This window comes from Nyctibius grandis, chromosome 11 (genome assembly GCF_013368605.1).
Source record: "Nyctibius grandis isolate bNycGra1 chromosome 11, bNycGra1.pri, whole genome shotgun sequence".
Taxonomy (NCBI): Eukaryota; Metazoa; Chordata; class Aves; order Nyctibiiformes; family Nyctibiidae; genus Nyctibius; species Nyctibius grandis.
Genome location: NC_090668.1, coordinates 252,510 through 279,453, shown reverse-complemented (window position 1 = coordinate 279,453; position 26,944 = coordinate 252,510). Strand labels below are relative to the sequence as shown.

The 26,944-nt window shown below is 68.2% G+C and overlaps 4 protein-coding genes across 6 annotated transcripts; all 4 read right to left on the bottom strand.

The window, feature by feature from the left end:
- Positions 1-171: 171 nt before the first annotated feature.
- ZBTB39 (zinc finger and BTB domain containing 39) lies at positions 172-8,291 on the bottom strand. 2 transcript variants are annotated; one of them, XR_011048948.1, is made up of 3 exons: positions 8,205-8,291; positions 3,553-6,655; positions 172-3,358 (listed from the first exon to the last, which is right to left on the bottom strand). XR_011048948.1 is itself a non-coding variant. In XM_068410101.1 (2 exons), the coding sequence occupies exon 2, from the start codon at positions 6,544-6,546 to the stop codon at positions 4,411-4,413; it is 2,136 nt and encodes a 711-aa protein (XP_068266202.1). In that variant the 5' UTR covers positions 6,547-6,655; positions 8,205-8,291; the 3' UTR covers positions 172-4,410. The 2 variants fall into 2 exon arrangements, 1 of the variants encoding a protein (XP_068266202.1); XM_068410101.1 differs by having other exon boundaries at positions 172-6,655.
- Positions 8,237-9,540, bottom strand: TAC3 (tachykinin precursor 3). Its single transcript, XM_068410681.1, has 5 exons — positions 9,433-9,540; positions 9,253-9,349; positions 9,121-9,150; positions 8,895-9,036; positions 8,237-8,435 (listed from the first exon to the last, which is right to left on the bottom strand). The coding sequence occupies exons 1-5, from the start codon at positions 9,538-9,540 to the stop codon at positions 8,237-8,239; spliced, it is 576 nt and encodes a 191-aa protein (XP_068266782.1).
- A 3,169-nt stretch (positions 9,541-12,709) lies between these two features.
- MYO1A (myosin IA) lies at positions 12,710-19,327 on the bottom strand. 2 transcript variants are annotated; one of them, XM_068410773.1, is made up of 28 exons: positions 19,205-19,327; positions 18,962-19,077; positions 18,743-18,837; positions 18,529-18,633; positions 18,395-18,441; positions 18,166-18,229; positions 17,999-18,097; positions 17,818-17,921; positions 17,583-17,730; positions 17,384-17,502; positions 17,214-17,300; positions 17,042-17,107; positions 16,818-16,922; positions 16,475-16,537; positions 16,141-16,341; positions 15,784-16,010; positions 15,512-15,712; positions 15,326-15,419; positions 14,951-15,100; positions 14,773-14,841; positions 14,484-14,570; positions 14,223-14,297; positions 13,990-14,124; positions 13,776-13,882; positions 13,572-13,704; positions 13,349-13,501; positions 13,148-13,275; positions 12,710-12,833 (listed from the first exon to the last, which is right to left on the bottom strand). In XM_068410773.1, exons 1-28 carry the CDS (start codon positions 19,325-19,327, stop codon positions 12,710-12,712), a joined length of 3,225 nt encoding a protein of 1,074 aa, XP_068266874.1. The 2 variants fall into 2 exon arrangements, with proteins under 2 accessions (XP_068266874.1, XP_068266875.1); XM_068410774.1 differs by lacking the exon at positions 14,484-14,570.
- A 1,506-nt stretch (positions 19,328-20,833) lies between these two features.
- Positions 20,834-25,962, bottom strand: NEMP1 (nuclear envelope integral membrane protein 1). Its single transcript, XM_068410778.1, is given in 10 exon segments — positions 20,834-22,535; positions 22,791-22,964; positions 23,291-23,516; positions 23,719-23,833; positions 24,040-24,133; positions 24,267-24,339; positions 24,457-24,667; positions 24,762-24,883; positions 25,736-25,889; positions 25,891-25,962. Coding segments are annotated over 10 exon segments (1,401 nt in total). The 5' UTR covers positions 25,927-25,962; the 3' UTR covers positions 20,834-22,339.
- Between the last annotated feature and the right edge of the window lie 982 nt (positions 25,963-26,944).

Here is a 26,944-nt window from a genome sequence, read left to right as displayed (position 1 = left end):
CTCCGGGTGCGAGGAAGGGCCCCGGCCGCCTGGACTCGAGCCACGGACCCCGCAGAGCCCAGCGCGGGGGCAGGATACCGGGAGCGGCTCCCCGGGCACTCCTGAGCAGACAGAAATGCCAACCTGCACACTTAAAGAAACAAGTTTTATAAAGGAGCGAGGTACAAGAGGTCAACATTTTCCATTTTATTATTCTAAATAAAAACCACACTTTGTGTTGAACAATGGAGTATAAAAGAACCTAATGTACAACCATTTTAGACATCTACTGTTTCGGGGGGAAAAGTTTACAAAATATACAAAACTTTACAGCAAATAGATAGTAAACACTTAAATATCAGGAGGTCAGTACCTACTATTAACTTAACGAAAAGGTTAGACAGCAATTCAACTCTTGCTTTCTTCTGCTTAATAACTCTGCTAACAGACCTGGATCCCTGGAGAAAGGGGAGAACAGAACTGAACTTTGCGTTTTAGGACTCGGGGTAAGAGCAGCCTCAAGCGCTGCCTTCGGAGGGGGCTCTGGTGCCGGGGGTTCCCGCGAGGACCTGGGACCGGCCGCTCTCTGGCACAGCTCGCGGCGAAGCCCTTCCCCTCTGTTCCCCTCTCGCACCCCGAGGACCCCAAAGCACTTTGCAAACACGAGTTAAGCCTCGCAGCCGCCCCAGGCGAGGTAGGTGAGGGTTGTCCCCGCGCTGGCGGAGGGGAGGCGATGCCAGGAAGCGAGTCCGTGGTGGGGCCAGGGACGGACCCCGGTGCAGGGGTCCCACCCCGGCTCCCCCGCCACTGCCAAGGGCGCGCGGCCACCGACGCAGAGCCGTGCACGGCTGCACCCCCGGCACCAGCCCCGGCCACCCCACCGCGACACAGCCGGGTCGGAGCTACGGCTCCTCGCGGAGCGCGGCCTGCAGGGGCTCGGGACGAGCCCCACTGCTCCGTCCGCCCGGCGTTACGGAGGGGTGCTGGAGCTCCCAGCCAGGCTGGCCGGGCTCGGGGACAGCCACGCTGCCGAGGGGACGGGGACGACAGAGCCCTGAGGCTGGCGCAGCCTCGGGGAGGCCCAGGACCCCACGCAGGCCTCCGACCCCTCCGAGGAGCAGCAGCGGTGCGAGGCCAGCCCAGCGCGGGAGCGGTGCAGGCCCCGGTCCTTCCCCGCATCCCCCCGCAGACGGGGCTCGCTGCTGATCTCGGCGTGTTTCAGTGGGAATAACTCATTACAACACAGGGGAGAATCCAAGACACAGAAACGCCAGGGACCCGAGCGCTGGCCCCATCCCCGCACCAAAAACAACCGGCAGAAAACGGGGTGGGCTTTTGCTTCACCGTCCCTGTGGTCAGGAGGGTGGGCTTGCTTGGCCCACTACTGTTTCAGTGTAAAAGCTTCTCTTTTTGGTTTATGTGCACAAAAGGCTTTTGCTTCACAGCTTAACTAGACACGGGGCTGTAGACGCTACCGCGTGGCAGCACCCCAACCCCTCCCAAAGCTCCTCACAGCTTCTGGGACATTTGAGGAGGGTCTGGAGGCTTTCAGGACTCCCAAGCCTCGCCTGCCCCCCTCACATCCTTCATTGCAATCTCCAGAGCAGAGCAGGTCGCGCCCGTTCCTGTCTACCAGCCCATCTTGCCACCACCAGCACAAGGAAAGACACCCCGTAAGTCAAAGGGCTCCTTGGGAGCCCCCAGTGAATCAGCACCAACCTCCTCCTGCTTCCCCAGAGCACCACGTGTTCCCAAAATGGTTTTTTTTTTTAACTTAACACCACTGGGCTAAACACGGCTCTGCAGACCAGCCAGAGATCACAGACCACGGCCTGACAACCGACCAGCACCACGAGACCGGAGCCGGGAAACCAGGGCCCCAGCGGCAGACGCGGCACGGCCCGGCCAGCCCCGGGGTCGGCGATTGCTTCGGCGCCAGGCACCAAACCCAGGACAAACCCAGTCTGACACCCCCCAGGGCAACCCAGACAGCGTCACAGGGATTGGGGAAGGGACACAAACTCACAACAGCCTCAGCCTCGGCCTCTCGCTCCTCCCCGCCTCCGTGCAGCGGCGCTGGACTCGGGTGCTGCAGGTCCCCGGGGTGACTGGGGGTGACCCACGCTCCGGGTGAAGGAGCTGCCTGGGAAGGGTCGTCAGGTCTGGCCAGGGCTCGGCACCACCGGCGGGGACACGGCTCGACACTGACGCTCGTCTCTCCCCCCGTCGCAGCGGGGCTGGACCTGGAGCTGCCGCGGTGGAACCACAGCTTCACAGGCAAGGCGCGGGGAGGGAAGGGGGGATGGAGCCGAGGGCAGGGGCTCCAGCTGCCGCACACCTCAGACTCCCTCGGGGACGGGGCTACGGGGAGGTTTGCTTTTGACGGGGAAGGCTGTGACAGGACAAGAAGGACCCTGCCAGGTCGAGGAGCTGGTGCAGAACAAGAAGGGACAATTAACCAAGCGCTTCCCATCTCCCACACGCTCTGCAGGAACGAGCCAGCCACCTTCGCTGCGCTCCCGGGAGGTAGGTAGGTACCACAAGTGTTACCACCCTCATTTTACAGATGAGGAAACTGAGGCAGAGAGGTGAAGTGACTTGCCCAAGGCCACAGCGGAGCGGGGGGAGCGACCCCCAGGAATTCCTAGCTCACCAACCACGCGTCCAGCCCGCGCCGCTCCTCTGCCACAGGCCGCCCCTTCGAGTGGGGGGGGAAGGCAGGACGGGTTTACAGGGTTTGCAAATCACTAGTTTTGTTTTGTAACAGCATTATCTTTACAGAAGCGCAGGAGCCAATTTACAATGACTGTGGCTTGAAAGCCCTGAGCGCTTCCTGTTTGTGAGGTAGAACGAGTTACCTAAGGGCAGCCGTAACTCACGCTGCGGCATCGGGAGTGTTTGTTCCTGCCCACCTCTGCCCCACAGCAGGATAACACGTGAAAAAGCCGGTCCCCACCCCTCCTGGTGTAAACACCGCCAGAGCACGGGGCTGGAGAGCCCACCGCGCCGAGGAGCCCCCCGCCCGCCCAGGGGAGGCTAAGCCGCGGTTCTCACCCCAGGGCTGCTCCGCCGCAGCCCCGTCTGGCACCCACGGACCTTACAGCACGATTCGACAGCAGGTGAACGCACTCACGTCGCACCAACGTCCTGCACCGCACGTTTGCCACGAGACGAGACGTGTCCGGGACGCGGCGATCCACGGCAGCAGCCACGGGAGGGGCCATCCCTTCAGCGCAGAGAGGGTCCTGCTCAAAGGTGCCTCCGGGGAGTTAAGGCAATGGCTCCATCACGCCTCGTCTGCTGGGACCCATGCAGCCGCAGCCACGCCGCTTTCTGGTCCCGGCACTTCCAGCAGCCGGCAGCCCCGGGACGCGCCGTGCTGGCAAAGCGTGGCTGCCGTCAGCGGAGGGGAGTGGGGGGACATCGGCTCCCGATGGCCAGCTGCGGGCCGGCAGGAGCCAGGCACGACCGCGCCATCACAGGCTATCTCCCGCGGAGCAGCCGGCCCCACAACACGAACTGCTCCCCCTGCCCTCTCCAGTCCAGCGACCCCTCCAAGCCCCCTCTGCTCACCAGCCGCCGTCCCTTCCCCGCAGCCGGGCTCTGCACAGGGGCTGCCGCTCCTTCCTCTCCTCCTTCGGAGACGCCGTATCGGGGCACGAGCAAGCGGCGCGTCACGGGCAGGGCAGCGACACCGCAGCCCTGCTCCCCGCTCGGGCAGGGCTCTCGGAGGCCACGGCATGGCCTGGAACTGCCCTCGCCAGCCACCATCACCCTCCTGCTCACTTACGGGCAGGGACCCCTCCTCACTTGCGTGTGCGCTCACAGGCCGCTTGCTCATCTCCCCTGCAACGGAGCAACGGCTTCAACGCTGATCCTGTGACGCAGACTCTGTGTATCTCCTCGCAACAGCAGCAGAACCCCAGTGATGCCCAGAACGAGTCTTCTTTTCCTATTTTCTTTCCTTTTTTTTTTTTTTTCCTTTTCTTCGAGTCCAGCACCATCCTGCTCTGGCTCTGTCCCTCTCTACTGAGGTCAGGTGTGAAAAATCTTAGCAGCATCAGTTTGTGGACAAGCTCAAACTGAGGGTTAGCCTAGTCAAGTGGGCTAAAAGGTTAAAAAAAAATATATAATCTAGATTCAAAACCTAGTGAGAAATGCTAAAAACACAGAACTCGATGGCCTCTAACCGGCCCAGAGGTAAGTAAACACAACAGACTTCTTGGAAACAGTGATGTCGCTTACGTGCTGTTAACTTGTACAATGTCACTGATCTAAAAAGGTCCAGCGAGGCCAAAACAAAAATTAAAAAAATAGAAGAGGAGGATTCCATCCGCAATGCCTGACCATTAAATAAAATAAATGACACTCTTTCCACAGCTTCTGTAATTAGTATTTGCTCCTTCGCTGGCCCTGCCCTGCCTCGTCCCATCAGCTGTCCGCGTTTTTCTCCGCGTCTTTGGAATGGATGATGTACATGAAAGTCTGCTCGATGGTGAAGTCTGGGGGGAGGCTGCCTTTGTGCACGCCCATGTGCTTGCTCATGAGGTTGAGTGTGGAGCTGTAGTGCCCGCACACGGTGCAGCGGTACATGAGGGCTCCCGAGTGCGTCCGCAGGTGGCACTTGATGGTGGAGCGGCCGCGGAAGAACTTGTGGCACACCTTGCACTGGTAGGGCTTCTCTCCGGTGTGGATCCTCCGGTGGTAGTTGAACTCGCTGGTGTGGGCAAACCGCTTCCCGCAGACCTTGCAGCTGTACTTGCTGTTGCCTGGCTGGTTCTGCAGCGCCAAGTCTTCGCTCAGGAACTCCTCCGGCAGCTTCCTCTTCTGCGGGCCCTGCTGGTGGAGACGGTCTCCGAAGCCAGGCCGGCTGTCCAGGCTGCCGCCACACTCGTGCTGGCTGACGTGGTAACGATACGCCGCCTCCAGCTTGAAGCTCTGGCCGCAGAAGTGGCACCGGAAAAGAGCCTCCTCCACGTTCTGGTGAACGGCCAAGTGCTTCTCCAGGAGGTGCCGGTCCACGAAGCTGTTGGCACACACAGAGCAGGAGAAGACCGAGATACCCAGGTGAGACAGGGTGTGCCACATGAGGCTGCAGAGACTGAGGTGCCTCTGGTCGCACACGCTGCACGTCTGGCTTTTCAAGTTCACGTGGTCCAGGATGTGGCTGCGCACGGTGTGGAAATCTTTGGCCAAGGGCTTCCCGCAGGCAGCGCACGCCAGCTCTGCGCCAGGCCCTCCCCCAGACACGGCGACCTTCCCCGGCAGCGGGTCGCTGGGGTGGACAATGATGTTGTTGTCGAAGACCCCTTCTTGCCGGTGGAGGGTCAGCTGCCACTGGGTGAAGAACTTGGTCTCGCACATGTCACAGGAGAAGAGAAAGATGCCGATGTGGGACAAAACATGAGTGACCCTGGAGTTCCGGTCCTGGAAGTGGGTTTCACAGACCTTGCAGTTCCCGGTGAGCAGATCGACGTGATCCCTCGCGTGCTGACGGATCAGCTGGATGTTGGGCTCCAGGACCTTCTTGCACACCTGGCAGGGCATGGCCTTGCTGTCCCGGCTGTCGTTCTCAAAGGCCAGCTCCTCTTCGCTGTCGTCACTCAGCTCAATGACTTCTTCTGATGGGCCCAGCTCTTCGCTGGCATCTTCAAAGTACAGTTCGTCCTCGCCCAAATCCTGCAGCTGAAGCTCATCTATCTGCCCAAAACCTTGCTCTTTGGAGTGGTCACTGTTGCTGGGACAGCAGTTGCTCTCTGTGGAGACGTCCAGGGAAGGATCAGCGGTAAAGAAGCCCCCTTTGTCGTCGCCGTTGCTCTGGACCTTATACTGCTGGCAGGAGCTTGGAGTGGTTTGGACAACGATGCTCACAGAGCCCAGGCCGGGCTGGGTCACCACACTCACGGCAGGAGCGAACTGCTCTTGGTCCGACTCCTGTTCTGCACTGGGAGGCTGCTGCGGGCGCATCAGGGGCGGAGTCTGGCTGGCTTCGCTCACGGTATTCCTGTCATCCTCTTTGTAGCCGCCTGCCGCCTCCCCGTGCAAGATTGAACTCCGTTCAGGGCCGAAATGTTCCGCGCCACTCCGGATCTCACCCAAAGAATGGCTCTGCTCCGAGGAGATGCTGCTCAGAGGACGCGAGCGGCCTTCGCTCACGGCCAGGGAGGGTTGCTTCGTGATGGCCGCGCTCTCCAACTCAGGGAAGGTCGAATGGCAGGCCTTCAGCAGATCCTCCATGCCCAGCCGCTCCGCCACCTCGTAAATGACGCCCACGTTGATGAGGTCTGTGAAGAGCTCCGAGGTGTACACAAAGCTGAGGATCTTCTCGAAGTTGGCCGGCGTGATGAAATCCACTACGTAGGTCCTCGCAGCATCCGGCCCCGTGTTCAGAAAGAGGTTCTGGAAGTAGCCTGCGGCGCAGGCCAGAACAGCCTTGTGTGCAGCAAAGGAGCGGGTGCCCACCCTAATGGTGACATCGCACATGGTCTCGGAGAGCCTGCACTTGTTGAGTTCCTTCAGCAGGTTGTTGGGGTGATTGGTGCTGTGCAACTTGATCCTCATGCCCATCTTAGCAGCTGCTTAAGAGTCCCTCTCCTGGTCAGCTGCTTCTTCACGCATTCATCAGCTGGGCGAGCAGGAGGTGCTCGGCATCCAGAAACTGGCAGGGCAAGGGGCTCTGGGGAGAGGAAAACGCAAAATATGTTAATACCTTGACAACCAAAGAGACATCATTCTAGTCATGCCTCAGATTTTCCACCTTCCTGACGAGCAACAGAGAAGCAGCAGCTAAAACCTATCTTGTAACTTCAAAGACTGACTCTTTGGGAAGCGAAGGGGAAGACGCACAAAGGCGAAGGCACAAACAGGCAAAATAAAAAGCCGTTTACGCTGCCAGCGACAGCGGGAAGTTCCCGTTTCCATTTGGGCACGGGCACAGGTCCCTCTGCCGCGCAGCTCCGAAACTGAGCCCCGACGGGTGCCTGTTACACAGACACCCCCTCTCCCAAGCCACGGGGCAACGCTCCTGCCTGGAGGGCTGAAATTCAGGCTCCACGCGCTGGTTGGCTTCGCCTCCGGGTCTGCTCCAGCCACCACCGCTTCACACCTTCGCTTCAGATTTCTCCCGTACCCACACGGTAACTTTCGGTTTGCGGGTGGGATCCCGTTCCGGATTCGCCCCGGCACGCCAGCTGCTCCAGTTCCCCTGGGATTTCTCCTCCGCTGCACCGGTACGTGCGGCACCTCTCGGTGCTCTCAGCCGGGCGGTTTGTGCCGTGTTCCCAGGCTGCCAGGAGACACGTGTCCCACGGCACCGGCAGTTCCCACCTGAGCTCGTCCCGCTGCCTTTGTCACCCTGTCCCACTCGCAGGTGCTCAGCCAGCTCTGAGGCCACCCGGGGACTCGACGGATGTACCCAGGGAGCTCTGTCCCTAATCCCCTGCCCTTTTCTCCCCGTGACAGAGAACGACGGCCCCAGGAGGCACCAGAAGAGCAGGAGTTTGCAGGAGATGGATGGGATGGGGCCGCCTCGTGCCCCAGCGCCAGGGAAAGGCAAAGGGGAGCAGAGGACGGGCTGTCGCCCCCGGGACGGAGGCAGGGACGGCCCTGCCCGAGCGGGGACACACGGCGCACAGCTGGGGAGGACGAGGAGGATGAGGATGGCCGGTGAAGGCTCTGGAGGGGAAACGCTCACCAGACCCGAAAACACCCGGGCGTGGGCGATTCCTGCAGCGTGGGGGTCCCTGCGGGGGGGCGGCGGGGACGGGCAGGAGGGAAAGGAGACCGGGAGGGGGGGGTCCGGGGGGCAGGAGGAGGCCTGGAGGGTGCGGGGGGGCGGGCAGGCAGGAGGGGGGTCCCCTCCTTGCGGGGGGACAGGGAACCGCGAAGCTGCCCCAGGAGAAAAGGGAGAAACGGGGGGGGGGGGGGCGGCAGGGACCCCCGGGGGGGCTGGAGGAGCCACGCGGGACCGATGGGGGCTGAGGGGGACGCGGGGGCGACGAGGGGCCCGGGGGGTCGCGGTGAGGGGAGCCACGGGGGGGGCTCTGGGGGGAGCCGGTGGGGGCAGGAAGGGGCCGCCGGGGGGGCACCGGGAGGCCCCGGGGGGCTCCGTGGGGGCCGCGGGAGGCCCGTGGCGGGCGGGGGGCGCGGGGGGCGCGGGGGGCGGCGCGGGGCCCCCGGGGGGCAGCCCGGGGCCAGCGGGGCTGCGGGCCGGCCGCGCTCCTTACCTGTCCGGCGCCCTGCACCATCCCGGCTGGGCTCACACAAAGACGCGGACCCGCCCTCCGTCCGCCCCGTCGCCGCCGTAACTGCCGTAACCGCCGTAACCGCCGTAACCGCCGTAACCGCCTTCCGCCCGCCCGCGCGCCGGCCGCGCCGCAGCGCCCCCCGCGGCCCGGAGGAGCCCAGGCGGGGCGGGCACGGCACCGGCAACGGCACCGGCACCGGCAGCCCTTCCTCTATGGGGGGCAGAGGCGGACGGGGGGCAGGTCGCTGCAGCCCAGGAGCAGACGGCCCCGGCCCGGCCCGGCCCCGCCGCCCCGTCCCCGCGGGCCGTCCCGGGCGCACCGGTCCCAGCGCGGCGCAGCCAAGACACAGAGCCAAGACACGGGCGCGGTCCCGCAGAGGCACGGGTGGGTGTATCGAGGTGCACAGGGGGGTACAGGTACAGGGGTATGTACACGGGTGTCGGTGAGGGGCGCGCGGGCCGCTCCGGCTGCGAGCACGCGGCCCCGGCGGGTCCCACAACGGCTCCGCGGTCCGCCCGGGACGCCCCTGCAGCCAGTACCGCCGCCGGAGCGCAGCCCCCGGTGCCGGTGCCTCGCCCCGGGGCACAGGGCACGGCCCGGGCCGGCCCCCGTGGGTGGGGGCTGCGGGGCGCGTCCCGTCCAGCCCCGCCGGCTCGGCCCGCGGCTCACGCCGCCCGCAGCGGGGCCCCGCCGGCCGCGGTTGGCCCCGGGGAGCACCGGGAGGACGGGCCGTCGCTCCCCCGCCCCGCCGGCCGCCCGGGCTCCGCCGCCCGCTTCCCCATGAGCCCCACGAAGAAGTCGTGCATATCCCCTGCGGAGAGACCCGCCGTCAGCGCCGCGGGGGCCGGCGGCGGGGCCGGGGCCGGGACCGGGGCCGGCACCGGGCGGGACTTACGCTTCTGCGGAGCGGCGGGCGCGGGGGGACCTGGAAGAGACCGAAGCGGGTGACCGGCGCTGGGGCCGGACCGGGACCGGCCGGACCGACCGACCCCCCGCAGCCCACCCTGCCCGCGCCCCCCGCACTCACCGGCGTCCTCCTCCCGCAGCAGCTGCAGCACGGCGGCGTAGGCGGCCCCGGGGCGGCCGCGGGCTCCCCAGGGCAGCGGCTCCGTGACGGGCATCCCCTGCGGGCACGGAGAGGGTGAGCGGGCCGGGGGGGTCCGGGGGGTCCCGCGCCCGGCCGCCGCTCCCCCCTCGACGGCCCTACCTGTGCGCGGGGCGCGGGGCCCGGCGGGGCGGCGGCGGGGGGGCGGCGGGCGAGGGCGAGCGGCAGCGCCAGGACGAGCAGCGCGGCCAGCGCCGGGCGGCTCCGCATCCTCGGGGGGCCCTGGGGGCGACGGTCAGCGGCGGAGCGGCGGCGCCCGGGGCGCCCCGAGCCAGAGCCCCCTCCGCGGGGCGGCCCGGGACCGGCCCGGGGCCGGGACAAGCGCTGGGGAGGGAAAGCAGCGACACGGGAGACGGGGGGGCCGGGGGCGGCGGGACCCCCGCCCGTGTCTGGGGCCGGAGGAACCGCGCCACTTCCCGGGGGCAGCGTGAAGGGGGGGGGGCGGTAAATCCACTCCCTGCGAGCTGGCAGCACCCTGGGGAGGGGGCTGCACCGGGGGCTGCCTTGCAGGGGTGGGGGGGGCACATTATGGGGGATGCATGGCAGAGGTGTGGGTGGGTTGCTGGGGGACACGGCTCCACCGCAGACCCGGGGGTCCCGTGCCACCACTCGTGCCCGTGGTGCCACGTTTGTGTAGTCACACACCAGACTGTGCAAACACGCACACGAGAGAGAGTGCGGGCGCACGGACACGGGCTCGGACTCAGTCCGGCACCTTCACCCGTGTTAGTGCGCACACATGTCCGCTGACACGCCCAGGCACACACACACGTGTCCCCGGACACACACCCAGCCCCACACACGCTTGCTGACAGCCTGATCCCAGACCCCGACTTGCTTCCAGATCCCCCCCTCAAACCCTCCCCAAATCCAAGCAGCATCTTTGCCCCATCTCTCCTCCCGGCCCGTGCCCTCCCCAGCGCCTTCACCAACGTCCCCCTCCTCCCTGCCGCCTTCTCCCAGCCCCAGCTGGGCGAGGATGGGACGCAGCAGCCCCCCAGGAAGCCCCCAGGGCCGGGTGCCGCGGGGGCACAGACCTGCTAAGCCCTCAGGTGTTGCCCGGTGCGGAGCCGGGGTCAGTGTCCCTCGCTGCTGGCGGCTGCGGAGCGGGGGACGCGGTGGGGTGAGGTGGGCAGTGGCCGCGGCTCTCCCAGCGCGGGCTCAGCCGGGAGGCGAAGTACCGGGGTGCTGGCTGCTGTGCGGAGTTAAATAAGGGGCTCTGCCCATGGCACGGCGTGGGTGGGTGAGAGGAGAGCCGCCAATGGGGGCCGGGGGGGTGGTACCCCCACCCTGCAGCTTCACGCCCACGCAGGCACCGTGTCACCGACAGGCACCCGTTACACACGCAGAGTCACACCACGACACAAGTGCGCCCACGCAGGCACGCCAGCTCCCCACCGTGCCGCAGTGCCCCGTGGTAGGGGGCCAGCACACAGGTGCCGTGCCCACGCAGCCCCCGGCCCCTCCTCGCGCTGCCTGCATGGGGGGACACGCACACCCGAGCACGACACAGCTGTGGGGACATGTGGGGACAAACACGGTGGGAGCGGTCCTGGCTGCTGCGCTGGCACAGCTGCTGGCGGCTGCTCTGCAGCCGGGCTTTGGGAGGGCTCACACCGCAGCGGGGATCAGCCGGGCTCCCACCACGCACACACATGCACACACATGCACACACGTGTTCATCTGCACACACGTCCAACAACTCAACTGCACGCACAAGCACACACGTGCCCACACGCACACTCTCTGTACCGCACCCCCTGCCCATCTCCCCCAGCCCCACTCCGGGGCTCCCGGCCTGCCCGGTCCCGTGCCGCCCGTGGGGAGCACTCCCGGCTCTGACGGGAGCCCCAGATCCGGCCCCACGGGGCTGCCTTTCCCCGGACCCCTCCGTGACCCAGACAGGGCCACCAGCCCCAGGCAGACGCATCCTCCTGGGAGCCTGGGCTTGGTCCTGCATCCCGAGCCCCAAATCTCCGAGTGCCTCCACGCCCTCGCCCTGGCCAGGGGCTGGGATGTGCCGGGACGGAAGATGGGGAGGAAAAGTTGGGGGGAACTGGGGGGAGGTGAGGGAAGGGGGGACACGCAGGCCAACAAGTGAGAGCCGCCGACGTCAGCCCCATCAACAGGCTGCGGTGGCCCCGCAGGAAGGCGGCCCGGCAGCAGCAGCTCACGTGGCAGCGCAGCCCGGGGCAGGGCAGCATCTGCAGTGCCGGGGACGTTAATTAAATCGGAGCCTGGCCAGAGATGGCCTGACTAATTAATAACACCTACTTGTGTGGCGCCAAGTGCGACACAGCCGCGAAGAGCTGCGGTGCCCCGGGCTTGTTTACGGCTCTCGCCCCTCGCCGTGCATGGGCAGGAAGGTCCCCGAGCTGGGACGTGACACAGCCCGCGGCACCAGGCCACGTCCACGCCGTGAAGTGCCCCCGCGCACACACACACACACGTGCCCCCCCACGTGCACGCGCTGCCCAAGTGCCCCGGCACGCGTGCCCGCACGCCCCCCGTGCACGACAACCCGCCTCGACGCTCCAGGGCCCACCTGGGAGCTGGTGCTGCCGCTGACGTGACGTGATGCTGTCAGCTCCCGAAGGTAACGCGGGTGACGTGTGGGGACAGGAGAAAGAAAAACCTCTCTGAGAGCTTGATGAGCGCAGGAGAGAAATAGCAGCGAGGGGGGGAGGCGGCTGCAGGAGGGGTGTGGGGACCCCTGCTCCGGGGGGGGCTGAAGGGCTGGCAGGGGTCCCGCGGGACCTGGGCTGCAGCGGTGGCACTGGGGCCGTGCGGTGGCTCCACGCCACAGCCCTAGTCCCCAAACACAGCTCTGGCACCAGCCCCGGAGCTGGGGTGCCAGTCCGGGGAGGGCTGCGGGCGCAGCTGCGTGAGGGGGGCACAGTGGGGAGCACCCCGCACCGGGGACCTGCGGGAGGGGCAGTCGGGGACGGCCAGCGCAGGCAGGCGGGTGCCGAGGACCTCACGTGCCAGCTGCCCGCAGCCACACAGAAATTGCCTCTGCAGCAGCGCGAGCCGCTTCCCCACTTAATGGGAAAAGTGGCCGCAATTTGGGGCCGTTCCAATCGCTGCCGAGCCGAGCGCCGGCCGCAGTCAGGCGGCAGGAAAGGCGGGGGGCCGGGGGGGCTCCATCCCTGGGGCCGGGCTCTGCCCCCGCCCCGCTCCAGCACCGCAGGCTCCGGTACGACTGTGTCCCCGCTCCCCGCCTGTGCCGGGGGCACCCACTGCCACACCGCCCGGGCACCCACACCGCAGCGTCTGTTTAATGGGTTCGCAGCAGTTCCCGGCAGCGCGAGGGATGACACGAGGTGGGGGACGGGGGTGCCGGTGCATGGGGGGGGTCCTGGCGGGCGGTGGGGTCCCTTCAGTGGACCCGGACCTCCAGCTTGTGGCTGCCCCGCTTCTTGCAGACGGGGCCGTCGCTGCCCGCCTGGGGTGACTCCACCACGGTGACGGCCACGTCGCCCTTTGGGAAGCGGGTGGAGAACCTGGGGGGGGCCAGGGCGGAGGGTGGGGAGGGGGACACGCCTGGCCCCGCCCCTCCTCCTGCCCAATGAGCTGCCTTCGTTACACCGAGGGGCAGCTTCTGCAGCCAGTCAGGATGCTCCAGCTGATGGGGACCCACCCTGGGGACCCCACCCTGGGGACCCCACCCCTGCAGGCTCTGCCCCACAAGCCTCACCCCATCCCACCCCATCAGCCCCACCCCAGGCACCGCCCTGCCCCGCCCCTGCCCCACCCTCGGTAGCCCCACCCCTCCCCTCGGTAGCCCCACCCCTCCCCTCGGTAGCCCTGCCCGTACTGGTCGGCGATGCGCAGGGGCAGGCCCTGGGCCGTGGCCTCCACGAGGGTCTGGTGCAGGCGGGTGACGAGCTCGATGAGGTGGTCACTGACGAGCAAGAAGTCGCCCTTGGCCCCCACCGTGGAGGTCTGCGGGGAGGGGGTGTGTCAGCCCCGCCAGTGACCCCCCGAGCCCCCCAGGGACCCCCCCCTCCCCGGGTACCTCCTTGAGGTGCAGGGCCAGGAAGCCGTCGGAGAAGCGGGTGACGGAGACGCTGCGTATGTCGCCCAGGCTGAGCACGGTCTTGGGCTGGGCGGCCTTGGGGTCGGCCAGGACGAGGTGCTCGGTGGTGAGCAGCAGCAGGCGCGGGACCGTCTGCGGGCAGGGGGGGTCAGCGTGGCCGTGCGTACCCTCCCGGCGCCGGGGGGACGGGCACAGGGCTCACCTTGCCGCTGGCTCTGTTCACCTTCCGCACGGTGTCGGCCATCACCAGCTTGTCCTTGGCCACGGCGTGGAGCTTCTGGTACTTGGGGTTCTGCGTCAGCCCCAGGTACTCGCCCTGGAAGGGCTGCTGCAGGCTGGGGACGGGGCTGTCAGCCGGCGCCGCCCCGAGCGCCCCCCAACCCCCGCCAGGCCCCCGCCCCGGCACCTTTTGGGGTACAGCGTCTTCTTGTCCTTGAAGAGCTCGCTGGCGCAGAGCTTGGCCTGCAGCAGGGCCCGGCGCTGCGGTGTCAGCTGCTCCCGGTACTTCTTGCACTGCCAGGGGAGGGGCAATCCCGTGCCACCAAAGACCCCCGGTGGGGGCTGGCGCGGGGGGATGCAAGGTCCCAACTGGAGCCCCCCCGTCCCCCACCTGCTCCCACCTTCCAGCGGTAGAAGATGCTCCTCAGCTCCTGGTTGGCGTCGGCCAGGAACTCGTAGGGCGCGGGGGGCCAGGTCCGGTCCATCACCGACAGCGGCGGCAGGTTCCTCCCCAGCCCCACCAGGAACTTCTGCACCTGGGGGCGGCAACGCGGGGGGGCGTCGGGAGGGTCCCCGCGCCAGGCCCAGGGGCGGGGGGCCAGGAAGGTGCCCGCTCTCCCCCAGCCCTGCTCACCAGCCGCCGGTAGATGAAGTTGGCGAGACGGGCGCTGGCCTCGGAGCGGAAATACCTCCTGTAGGCCCTGCGGACCTGGGGGGCACGGCGTCGGCGTGGGGACACGGGACCTCCGCCCTCCCGCTGCCAGCCCCCCCCCAGGACACCAGTGTCCCCCTCCCCATCCCCGTTCGGCCCCGGCGGAGAGGACACAGGGTGGGCAGACAGACAGACAGCCCAGACAGCAGGACAGAGGCGGCGGCAGGGACGCGGGCCCGTTACCTGGTACCCCCTCCAGTACGCGGCGATGGTGGCGGCGGCCGCGCAACGGCGACGCTGGGCCTTCAGCTCCCGGAGGAGCCGGCGAGACTGCGGGGGGGGGAGAGCCCCACACAGATAGGGAGCGAGAGAGGCAGGAGAGAAGGACGGAAGACGGGGACAGGAGATGAGCCTGGCCCCAGCGTGGGGCACGCGGACCCCCAGCCCCTCCCCACTGCGTCCCCCCGCTCCACGCCCCGCTCTGGGGGACCTGCTGGCCCTGGCCAGCGGCCCCGGGGTGCCCCCCCCTCACCTTCCAGCCCCGCACGTACGCCTGGACGATCAGCGCCGACCGCCTCATCTGCTTGTACTTGTTCTTTTGCTGCGGTGGGGAGAGGTGGGGTGAGCCGGGGGGCTTGGGAGAGCGCGGGGGTCCTGCCCAGGGGTGAGGGACGGGCAGGGGAAGCGCGGCCGGGACCCCCCTTTCTCACCACATGGCCCCGGAACCAGGCAGAGATGAGGATCTGGCTCTTGCGCAGCAGCTGGTACTGGGTCCGGCACCGCCAGCCCCGGAACATCTTCTGGATGAGGGTGGCGAGCTGGGCCACGCGCTCCTGGCGCTGCCGCTCCAGGTCGAAGAGCTGGGGACAGCCAGGGCGAGCGCTGGGGCGCCGGGCGGGGACAGGGACCCCCGGCCGGAGCCGCCTCCGGGGGCTGCGGAGTCACCCAGGAGCCCCCAGGACGGGCTCGGGGCCGCCAGTGGGGCAAGGGGACCTGTGGGGCTGGCACCCGCTCTGGGTCAGGCCCTGCTCCCCCCGGCTGCCCCATAGCGGGGTGTCCCCCCGCTCCCCCCTCCCCAGACTCACGGTGCGCGGTGAGCGGATGAAGATCTTGGTGTGGCCGAACGCCAGCTCCTCGGGGGGCAACGCCAGCTCCGCCAGCAGCACCTCGACCCCCTCCCTGCACCGTGGCGGGAGACGAGGCCCATCAGAGCCCACCCAGCCCCGGTCTGGGGGGCCGTCGATGCACCCATGGTCTGCCCAGCCCCGTACCTGTCTCCGCCGGCCCAGCGGGGCCAGGTCTGGGCGCTGAGCATCTTGTAGCGCTCCAGGAAGGGGCCGTAGAGCTGGCGGAAGGCGTAGCCTGCCCGCCGCACCCGCACGTTCTCCATCAGCCCCAGGTACCGGACCTGCCCCAGCACCAGCTCCGGCGTGAAGAGCATCGCCGCCTTGGTCTCGTTGGGCTTGATGCACCTGGGGAGGGCGGCGGTGGGCCGGGGGGTCCCGCTGGCGCCGGGGCCGGGGCTCCCCGCCGGGGCCGGTACCTGATGTAGTTGGGGTTCTTGGAGTAGAGGTTCTTCATCAGCGTGGCCACCGAGGCCTTGAACTGGGAGCCCGCGGTGGGGGGCAGCTTGAGGGACACCTTCTGGGGGTCTCCCTCGGGGAAGAGGGAGCGCAGCAGCGCGTGCCGGGCGGCCCACATGGCCTGCGAGAGGTCGCGGAAGAGCAGGTCGTTGTTCTTCTCGACGAAGCCCGTCACGTTGTAGGTCACCTGGGCGGGGAGCGGGGTCGGTGCTCAGCGGGGCCACGGAGGAGGGAGCGGGCAGGTTATGGTCCAGCGCCTCCGTGCCCCTCCCCAGCCCAGCCCCGGGGGTCCCGGCTGCCCGTGGCCACTGGCAGACCTTGCCGGCGTAGTGGTGGATGCGGAAGCACTGCGGCGGCAGGCTGGCGTCCGTGATGCGCCGGGCGTTCTGCGTCTCCTTGCTCTCGTAGTGCTTGTGGGCGGCGAAGAGCTGGTTCAGCTTGGCGAGGAAGGTGTCCTCGTTGACCACGCCGGGCCGCAGGCACTCCTCGTCCAGCATGGCCAGGATCCCGCGCTTCCCCTGCGCCGGCACGGACGGCGTCACCATCGACCCGGGGCTGCGCTGGGCTCCGCTCAGCCCGGACTCACGCCGGGTGCGATGGGGGGAGCTGGGACCCTGACCCGGGCCCCCGGCACTGACGGGGGCAACTCACGTTCTCGATCAAGTCGCAGATGATGCTGTTGTCGAAAAACTCCACCGGGGTCCACCGGATGCCCTGGGAGCAGAGAGGGGTCAGACACACAGACTGACAGACACACGGTGCACAGACCCTGCCCCACGACACCCCAGCTGATGTGGGGCAGGAACCGGACGTCCGGCCCCGGGGACGGGGACCCCGAATCCCTCCCTGCCTTCCTGCTATTGAATCTGCTCCCGGCAGGGAGCGGGGCGAGGGAGGGACGTGCTGCGGAGCCGTCTCCGGCACTTCCCCATCCCCGGGGGGCCGAGGCTCTTCAGGGACTGCGTCCAGCCCGACCGGCGCGGGCCGGGGGTACCTCTCGGACGTATTCCTCCTGCTCCTCCTTCAGGGTCATCAGGATGAAGATCTGCTGCAGCTTCTCGTTGCAGTAGTTGATGATGAACTGCTCAAAGCCGTTGTCCTGTGACAGAAGGGTCCTGTGTGGCAGGTCGTGCCCGAGCCCCCGGCCCTGCCCCATGTCCCACCCACCGCCCCTGGCCCCCCAGCAGCAGTATGGGGCCAGGTGAGTCCTGCACTCACCTGGAAGATCTCGAAGCCATAGATGTCCAGGACACCCATCACCTTCCTCTGCTTGCCCGGCTTCACCTGAGGCGACAGCAGGGTGCTGAGCTGTGTCCTGACCCCGCGTGGGGTGGGGGTCCAGGGCCCCATCCGGGATGGGGGGGCTGGTGCCTGTCACCCCGGCACTCACCTGGATGCTGGTGTTGATGCGGTTCACCAGCCAGTCGAAGAGGCGGCTGTAGATGTTCTTGGCCAGCGCATCCCGGCCGTAGTAGCCCTGGGAAGAGGCGCGAGGGGCTTGTGCCGGTTCCCAGAGGGCTGCCAGGCACCAGCCCCGCAGCAGGGGAGGGTCCCGCTCACCTGGGGGACGCTGAGGGTGGTGAGCACCGTCTCGTCCCGCGCCTTCACCGTGCGGGTGCACAGCGCCTGCTCCAGCACGCCGGGGTCCAGCCCGATCAGCTCGCAGATCTCCTGCAGCTCTGCGCGGGGAGGCAGCGGTGCCAGGGCTGAGCGGGGGGCTCAGGGGGACCCCCCGCCCCGGTCCCAGCCCCGTCCCTACCCCGCGGCTCGGCGATGCTGCAGGCCTCCATCCCGCTCGCCTGGTAGCTGCTGCTCAGCTCCACGTTGCCCAGCTTGAGCACCACGGCCGTCACCTCCAGCAGCGCCGTCACCTCCGCGGGCGAGAAGCCGATGACCCTCATGGCATCCTGGGGAGGGACACGGGCAGCTCAGGGGGACGGGGACGGCCCCAGGGTGGCTGGGGGGGGCTGTCAGGGCTTCCCGGCCGGCGGTACCTGCATGGCACGGAAGTTGGCCGCGTCGTCCACGCCGGGCAGGGCGGAGGTCTCGCGGTTCAGGTAGCCGTAGTGGCGACCGTCCTGTTGGAGCTTCAGCTGCTCTGCGTGGGGAGGCGGCGGCTCAGCCACGGCCCCCCCAGACCCCCCCGACCCACCGTGCTGGGGGGCCTGGACCTACGGAGCAGCTGCGCCGAGCCCCCGGCCAGGAGCTGGTAGAAGATGTGGAAGTTCCTCTCGCCCTTCACGTGCTGGACGATGCGGGATTTCTCCAGCAGGTCTGCGGGCAGGGGTCGGTGTCACCAGGGCGTGCGGGGCGGGACCCCCCAGACGGGCATCGGTACTCACAGTTGCTAATGACCCCTCCCAGGGGCTCCCCCTTGAAGTCGAACGCCACGTCCATGTACTTGCCCTGAGGGATAGGGCTGGGGTCAGGGCGGGGGGCAGCAGCTCTGCTCCCCGTGTCCCCGTGCCCTGCCGTGCCTCCAGCCCCATCAGGGTCCGCGTGGCCCCGGCGGGGTCCGGCCCTGCTCCCCGCAGGACAGAGCTCCACTGCCCCGGTTCCCCGGTCACTCACGAATCGGGAGGAGTTGTCGTTGCGGACGGTCTTGGCATTTCCAAAGGCTGTGGGGGAGGACGGGGTTACGGCATGGTCCGGGGGGCTGTGCCGAGCCCTGGGACGGGGCAGAGTGGGGGGCACGGGGCGCTTACCCTCCAGCACGGGGTTGGACTGCAGGAGCTGCTCCTTCACCTTGTCCACCTCCTCCCCTTTGCTGCACACAGCCGCCACGTAGGACATCACCAGCTTGCTGGCCTCTGCGAGTGAGGGGCCGTGGGTGCCGGGGCCGTGGGTGCCAGGGCTGTGCCCACCCACCCTGCGACCCCTCACAGCCCTGCGAGCCCCCCGTGGCAGCCCCGGCTCTACCTGTCTTGCCAGCGCCGCTCTCGCCAGTGATGAGGATGCACTGGTCCCGGTCCCGGTCCCGCAGCGAGCGATAGGCATCGTCGGCGATGGCGTAGCTGGGGGTGAGGAGGGGTTAGAAGGAGGCTGGAGGGGTCTGGGGGCTTCAGGAAGAGCCAAGGGCCCCCGTTGTGTCTGTGAGACCACCCTGAGGATGGGGCACTGAGGGCACCCCGCGCTCACATGTGGGGCTTCACAGCGAAGAAGTTGCAGCTGTGGTACTCCTGCACCTTCTCGGGGGTGTAGATGGGCAGCGAGCGGTACGGGTTCACCGAGATCACCACGTTCCCGATGTACGTCTGCGGGCCAGGACAGCGTGGGTGCGGGGCCTGGAGCACCCACCCCAGACCCTGGTGCCCCCCACCCCGGACCCTGCACCCTCCCCTGCTCCCCACCCCGGACCCCGTGCCCTGCCCCGCTGCCCACGTAGATGTCGCCGCGGCGGAAGCGTTCCTGCAGGGTGCGGAGCAGCGACTCCTCAGTCAGCGGGTCCAGCAGCACCAGGTCCCCGACCGCCGCGGCGTCCAGAAGCGATGTGCTGGCTTCCATGGCCGGTGGCTCTGGGGCAGCTGGGACAGAGCGGAGCAGGGGCTGCAGCCCACAGACATGCAGCCCCCTCCCCAAAACACCCCCCTGGTCCTCAGCAGGACACCGGGCTCCTGCCCACCGCTGCGGGGGAAGCCAGGGCCCAGCCAGGAAACGCGGACACCTGGATCCTATTCTTGGGGCAGGGACAATTCAGCCTCTGCTTCCTCCCTCCTTCCTGCCAGGGGGATACCGGGGCGGGGGGGGACAGACTCAGGGCCAGGGGAGCTCCGGCCCCCTGGCAGCCCCCAAGGGCTCCCACGAGAGACCGTGCTGCTCCCCCCACCTCCGCCCATCCCTCACCGTCTCCCGGAGCAGCAGCGGTCCCCGGGTGACCTTCACCCTCGCTTTACAGCCGGGGCGCGGGGCTGTAAACCCGGCCCCGCTCACCTGGGCCCGGGGAAAGTTCACGGGCGAGGAGGTGGGGAAGGACGGGGGAAACGGGGCGATGGGGACGGCTCCGTCAGGAGCTGCCCCGCTGGCAGCAGCCTCCGGGGAGGACGCAGAGTCCCCCGGGTCCCTGCAGCTTCCCCCCGCACAGGGCACCGGCCCAGAGACCCCCACACTGCTGAGTGTGGGACCCCAGGGTGAGCACGGTGGGAACCAGAGCGAGACCCCCCCGTGCAGCTCCAGCGCAGCCCTGGGCTCACCCCACGGTGCCGGGTGTCAGAGCTGCACACACCCCGTGGGGTGGAGGTTCCTCGGGGTGGGGGTGTCCCGGGGTGGGGGCTGTGGGATCAGGGTGCCTGTGGCCAGCCCCGGGGCGCGGGGGGCTCAGGTGCTTCAGGCCAGTGGCTGGGAGCAGGGGGGTCCGCAACTCACCTCCCGCTCGCTGAGCAGCAGCTCCTGGAGTGGCTTCAGCTGGGGCTGCCTGGAGCCGGCGGTGCTGAGCCCAGCCCAGCGCCCGGTGCCGGCCCGGCCCAGCCCTCAGAGGGGCGGGGGGCCAGAGGGACCTCCCTCAGGCACCGCACCCGCTCGCAGGCAGGGAAACTGAGGCACAAAGCACAGCAGCCAGCTGGGAAGCAGCCCCAGGCTGCCCGCCAGCCCCCAGCCCGGCCGGGCTGCTGCCACCCTCTCCCCTCCCTGCCCTGGCCGCTCGCAGCAGGAACAAGAAGAGAAAAGTCACTTGCAGCCAAGCAAACAAAGGGAGCTTCCTCCCAGGGCTGCGGGAAACCGGGGCGAGGTACAGGGGCTGGCAGAGCCGGCAGCGCCCAGGGCTGCTCCCGGGGAGAGCACACCTGCCCGCACCGCAGACAGGGCAAGACCCGCGGCCACGCTCGGTCCTGCCGCTGCTCTGGGGCTGCCGCGGGGAGCCCATCACCCAGGGGCCTGTTCTGTGTCCTCCAGGCACCACGCAGCATCCTTGGCAGAGCGAGCTCCCACGGGGGGACGAGCCAGAGCCGGGGCTGAGCCCCGGGGTCACTGCCAGACAGACAAACAAGGCTCAGTACCTACAAAATACATCTTTATTAAAAATATAATCAGTCATTAACCACGCAGAGGGGACAGAGGGACACAGTAACAGCAGCTGCTCACAGCAGAGCAGGGAGGAAGCGGAACAAGGGCAGGGGAGTAACCTGGGACAGAAACAAACCAACGGCAAAAGCTCCGGTGGGGGCACAGGCCGGGCTGTGGGGGCCAGGCCCCGGGCAGCAGCGCAGTCGTGGGGCAGCTTTATTGCTTAGGAAGTTGCATAGTTTGGGGCGTCCCCTCCGGCTTTGTGCTTGGGCAAGGCCGAGGGCCGGCGGCGCTGAGCTGGCCCCGGGGCGCAGAGCCCCCTCCCCAGCGTGGGGAGCGGGAGCACAGGCAGGGCCATCGCCACCCCCTGCCCGCACCAGCTGGGAGAGGAGCATGGGGGGACACCCCCTGTAACAGCAGGTTGGGGGCAGAGGGCACCAGCTTCAGGGGGGCAGGGAGCTGCCAGCACCCAACCGCCAGCAAGGCGGGGAGGAAGCAGCACATCCACACTCATCCTCAGCCCAGGGACCACCTGGCAGAGGCGCAGGACGAGGGAGGCTGAGCACGGGCCCCACCACAACACAACTGGAGCGGGGCGAGCGCACGGGGCACTGAGCAGGCTTCAAGGCTGCCTCCTCCCGAGCTCTGTGACAAGCCACGTCTCTGCCAGGGAGGCGCTGGGGTTTTTGGTATCGACACGGGCTAAGCCAAGGCAGAGGCACAGCCTGTCCAGCCAGAGCCCTCTGGCATCTTTGGTAACAGCAGGAGGAGGAGGAGGAGCCACTCGTTGCCCGCTCCCTCCCATGGCAGCCCGGCAGATGCTGAGCACACAGGTACCGGAGGGACGGGTCCAAAGTTCCTCTCGTGCACGTCACCCTGACAGGCACCTGCACGCAAGACACACCTTTCGCTCCGTCCCCACCCTGGCAGGCAGCAGCGCTCCTGGCAGAGCCAGGGTGCCCGGTGGCCCCGAGGCAGCGGGGAGGGAAGGGGGCTCCCGTCTGCTGGGCACAGCAGCGGTGCCGAGGGACGGGGCTCAGGGCGCTCACAGGAGCGGGATCAGCACCCAGGCCCGGGTCAGGGGACCCTGCCCCTACGATTCAGGCACTGGGAGCTCCCAAGCACCCACACCGACAGCCAGGGTGGCTCCAGTCCACCTTCCGACAGGACCAGCATCCCACGTCCTGTCAGCAGCGCAGGCCTCGCCTGCCCTGCGGTTCCCAGCCAGGACCAGCTCCCTGCGTCTCCCCTGCCAGCACCCAGGGCTCTGCTGACAAAACCCTTCACGCCTGAGCCTGGCAGGAGCTGCCTGGGGGAGATGAGGGTGTCAGCCCCCCCGTTCTCCCACCAGACTCTGCTGCAGAGCTCACGGCAGCCCAGCTCAGGGGGGGAACTGGGGGTGCTGGGAGCAGACGCGCCAGCTCTCCCGGGCAAACGGGGTTTTCTGCTCCGCAGGCGTCAGGGGAAGCAGCCTCTGCAGTTCTGCCCCTCGCCTCTGTGGGTCCGGGGTCCCTGACCTCAGTCAGCATCCAGGTGGTTGTGGGTCAGGGAGTAACTCGTGTGATCCCTGTCAAAGCGGTCATCCTCCTCCTCCTCCTCCTCCTCCTCAAAGAGCTGGTCATCAAAGAAGATGCCGTCTAGGCCATACTCCCGCTCGTGGACAGAGACCTCGTTGGCGGTGACGTGACAGGCGCCACCCACAAAGTCAGCAAACCTGGGAAGAAGCCGCAAGAAGCGTGTTGTGCACGCGTGCCCGGCGGCCTCCTGCGAGGCCCTGGCACACAAGGAGCCGGGGTGAAGCGTTTCAGTGCCGGGACGGTGTTATCTGTCCTTCCCCCATGGCACACCCCGGACCTCCTGTGCCTCTGTCTCCCTAACGCCAGAGGTGACAGCACAGAGCAACTGCAGCCTTCAGCAGCGCATGGAGATGCAAGTCAGCCATCCTGAGCGGGCTGACAGGGGATGTTACCTCTTGGGAGACTGGATGCGGGAGACTGCAGTCCAGGCAGAGAAATCCGGGCTCCTGCAGTAGCTCCGAAGCTCCTCCAGCGCCTTGCGCGTCTCCACCTCGCCCTGGACACGGTACTCCTCCTCCGTCAGCAGGCGAGGGGGGCTCGGCCCGACCTTGGCACTCTGGACTCTCCTGCCAGCGGAGCAGCACCAGTTACTGCCTGCCCAGCGGGGGCAGGACCCCCAGGGCAGGCCCCGCTCCCAGGGCAGGGAGCGGATTGCGTCCCTCCAGCCTCTGCTCCTCACTCCCGAGGGAGGCTGACAGCCACGAGGAGGAGCAGGGCGCTCCCCTGCACCAACCCCGGGGACAAAGGGACACAACACCCCCCGTATACCCACCTGAGCCCCAAACCCCAGTGAAAACGCCCTGGGTCTGCGACACAGGCTCCATCTAGCAGCTCATCAGGGCCCGACAACGGCTGGGAACCAGGAGCAAGCCGGGGTGCTTGCGGTCCTCACCTGTAGGCAGTGAAGGCCCACTGCAGGGGGTAGTCCAGGTTCTTGGTGCAGACGGCGATGACCACCAAGGCCAAGGCGATGGGATGGATCTGGATGCCCGAGTACATCAGCAGCAGACCCAGGAGCTGCAGGGCCCAGGAGAGGAGGTTGATGCTGCGCTCGTTCTCCAGCGGGCCGTACCTGTAGCACACGCCGAAGCTCACGAAGCCCACGAGCAGCAGGTAGCCTGCGGGAGAGCAGAGGGGTTGGGCAGGCACGAACCGGGGGGCTCAGCGGGGCTGACGGGAGCTGGCTGAGCAGCATCTGCCAGGGCTGCGGCTAAACCCGACGCCAGAGCCCGCAGGAAGCCCCAGTGCTCTCCAGCAGCACGTTGCGGCTCCAGTAGGAGACAACTGGTGAACCGGCGAGTCCGAAGGGCTCACACCTACCCAGGAGGTACTGCCAGTAGGACTTGCAGATCTCCCGGAGGTTTTTGAAGATCAGCTGAAGCAGGTACAGGGAAAAGGACCAGCCTCCTACCAGCAGGAAGTAAACAGGACTTTTCTAGGGAAGGAGATGGGAAATTCAAGACAGGCAGTGGGGCAGCCATGGCTGCCTCCCCCCAGCTGCTGAGCCTTGCTCCATGCAAAGCCAGACCCACAACCCAGCACCCCAAGGCTAAGTACCCCAGCGCTCACCAGAACAGCCGTACAGGTGTAGAAAGGGCTGCTGCTGCGAGGTCTCCCACCCCCAGACAGCCTCACACTCACCTTGGGCATGACCTTGGACATCATGTAGACGAGGACGAGCAGCGAGGCCAGCAAGCCAAAACTAATCCCGGCCGAGTAGTAGAAGAGTTGGCTCCTGCAGAGACCACACACATGCACAAGGTGTTTTACAGCTCACAGATGTCTGTGTGCAAACACACCCGCTGGGAGCAACGTCCCAAGAGCCAGCCAGGCACTGCCCAGCTCCTGGGGGAAAGGAGGCGACTCACCTGCTCAGCATGTCCCCACAGAAGAACAACAACAGGCCCAGGAAGAAAACCAGGAACAGCTTAGGGTCAAAGCCTGGAAAGAGAGTTAGTCCAGGTTGAGAGGGACCCTGGCACGGTGCCCTCTGGCTCGAGCTCCAGCCTGCCACGTGGTCACAGGGACAGGGAAGGGGCAGCCACAGAGGAGACGCACGTCGGAAGAGGACGACGCAGTACGTGGTGCCGGCCTCCAGCAGCTCAACCTTCAGGCAGGTTTTGTTGCTGTAGAGATCCACGTCGATGCTGGTGTCGTTCAGCTTCTCCTTCAGGAAGGAGAAGATGACGTTCCACACGCTGAACTCCTCCAGCTCCTCCTCGCTGCCCACCTGGGTGACTCGGATCATCCGGCTGCTGTTGACCCGGATCTGCGCAGGGCAGGGAAGTGAACGGGGGGCTCGGGGGCAGCTGCCGGCGGGGCTCAGCCCAGCCAGGCCCGGAGGACCTGCCTTCTGCTCTCACCTGCGTCCTGGTCCATATGTCGTGCCATTGCGGGACGCGTGTGTTGGTGTAGCAGAAGTGGTGCGAAGCGGAGCGGTAGTAGGCGCGGCCCTCGCGCAGCGGGATGACCGACTCCCTGGCATCTGCGCGACACGGAGCGGAGGGACTCAGCAACGCGGACCGCACGCGGGGCCCCCTCTTCCCATCTGCTTCACCCACCAAGACACGCGGGTCTGCTTTCCCTCCCCAGAGCACCCCCAGTTAAACAAACTCTGGGAGGGAAAAGATAAAATTCCTCCCTCTGCTCCCCTGTGAATACGCTGCCTGGCTCTCTCCTGGGCTAACCCCGGCACAGACCCCGCCCCTGCTCCCCCTTCCAGCCCGGTTCCTCGTCCTCGAGCCGGTCCCATCTCAGGGAAAATTAAACCCGGGCGCGCCGCCTGCACGAACTCGCCCCCCGCGGGGAGGAGGCTCCGGCGCCCCACAGAGGGCCCGGCCCCACCGGCAGATCCGGGCGGGGAGACACCGAACGCCCGGCCCCGCCAGCACCCTCTGCCGCAGCACCGGGCCCCACCGCCACCCACCTGGCCGGAGCCCCGGGAGGGCCCTGCGAGCGGCGGGGCCGTGCCCTGGGGCTCCCCGGGGCTGGCAGAGGCGGCCGCGGGGCTCGGCCCCCGCCAGACGCTGCCCGGGGCCCGGCTGGGTCAGCGCCGCCGCTTCCAGCCGCTGTCCCGCTCCGCCCGCGGCCGCCGGCCCCGCCGCCGCTCCGGGAGCTGCTCCGCTCGCGCCGGGGCCGGCAGAGACCCCGGGCTGGAGCCCCCCGGCCCCAGCCACCTTCTCCCGCCGCCGCATGACGCATAACACCGCCGCCCCGCTCCCCGGGGGCCACCGCCGCCCCGAGCCCCGCCATGACGCCGCCGCCCCGCTCCGCTCCCCGCCATGACACCGCCGCCGCTGCCCCACTCCCGCCCAGCGACACCGCCGACCCCACGTACCTGCGCCCCGCAGCGGCGCCGGCAGCAGCAGCAGCAGCACCAGCGCCGCCAGGAGCCGCCGCCGCCCCGGAGCCGGTTTCATCCCTCCCGCCGCGGCCGCGCCGCCGACTTCCGCTTCCCGCGCCCGCCTGGCAACGGCCGCAGAGGGGCCGGCGGCAGCCAACCAGAGCGGGGGGCTCGCGCGCCGTCATCGCCGAGTGACGGCTGAGCCGACCTATCGGAACGCCGCTGCTGCCTCGCCCACGCCCCCCACTGTCTGCCGCACTGACTGACAGGACCTGCAGCCATGGTTCCGCCCCGGGTGACCGCGTGACCAATAGGAGCGCCAGTCAATCCAGAGGCCCGCCCAGCCCGTAGCAACCGTGAGCCCTCCCTTAGCAACGGCTCTGAGAGGCACCTCCGCCAGCCTATCAGAGCGCAGGCCCGGCCCGGCCCGCCCTCTCCCGAGTCTCGCCTGATTGATAAGCGCCCCCTCCTATCAGGAAGCGCTCTCGTGTTGTTTTTGTGAGGGGGTCCCGCCCCTCGGCCGCCCCGGACCCGCCGGGGCGCGGGGGGGACCCGGCCCCGGTCACCGCTCACCGTCCTGCCGCGCCCGGGCCGGGGCTGCTCCGTGGAGTCCCCCCGGCTGGGGACGGGCGGGCCCCCGGGGGAGCGGGGCGACCCCTGGCAGCGGGGGGATCCTGCACCCCACGGGAGAAGGGGCGGCTCGGCGAGGTCGGGGGGCTCCGTGCCCGCCCCGGCCCTGCTCACGATGCCCCGGTTCTCCCCGGTGCGGGGCTCCCCCAGCCCCTCGGGGGTGGGGGGGGGCCCCCCCCGCCGCGCGGGTCCCTCCCCGTGGGGCCGCGGGCGCCAGGACGGCGGGTGCGCGGCGGCCCGTGGGCGGGGAGCGGGCTTGGGCGGCCCCCCCGGGCCGTGGGCGGTGGAGCCGGGAAGCGGCGGGGCCGTGGGCGGAGGATGTGCGTCAGCCGGGGGCAGCGCCGGGGCTGGGAACGGCACCGCCGCGCCGGACGCCTGGCACCGGGGGCGTGGGAGGGGGCGGCCGGTCGGGGCGGGGGGGGGGGCAGCGGGGAGGGCTGGGGCAGGACCCCCGCGCCGGGGACTGTGCCCGTGGGGGAGCCCCGGCTGCCCCCCGCCAGCCCCGGGGACGTGCCCGGGCCCCGCCACGGCCCCCCCGGGCAGGAGCGCGGAGGCGGCTGGACCCGGGCCCGG

What these genes read in the sequence shown, in the direction of transcription:
- TAC3 (XM_068410681.1), bottom strand. Translation starts at nt 9,540, where the DNA reads ATGCGGAGCCGCCCGGCGCTGGCCGCGCTGCTCGTCCTGGCGCTGCCG. An exon ending in GCTGCGGGAGGAGGACGCCG is followed by an intron (nt 9,151 to 9,252) that starts GTGAGTGCGGGG and finishes GGTCTCTTCCAG; the next exon opens with GTCCCCCCGCGCCCGCCGCT. An exon ending in GCCCGCCGCTCCGCAGAAGC is followed by an intron (nt 9,037 to 9,120) that starts GTAAGTCCCGCC and finishes GTCTCTCCGCAG; the next exon opens with GGGATATGCACGACTTCTTC.
- MYO1A (XM_068410773.1), bottom strand. Translation starts at nt 19,327, where the DNA reads ATGGAAGCCAGCACATCGCTTCTGGACGCCGCGGCGGTCGGGGACCTG. An exon ending in ACGACAACTCCTCCCGATTC is followed by an intron (nt 18,230 to 18,394) that starts GTGAGTGACCGG and finishes CCTATCCCTCAG; the next exon opens with GGCAAGTACATGGACGTGGC. An exon ending in CCTGGTTCCGGGGCCATGTG is followed by an intron (nt 14,842 to 14,950) that starts GTGAGAAAGGGG and finishes TCCCCACCGCAG; the next exon opens with CAAAAGAACAAGTACAAGCA.
- ZBTB39 (XM_068410101.1), bottom strand. Translation starts at nt 6,546, where the DNA reads ATGGGCATGAGGATCAAGTTGCACAGCACCAATCACCCCAACAACCTG.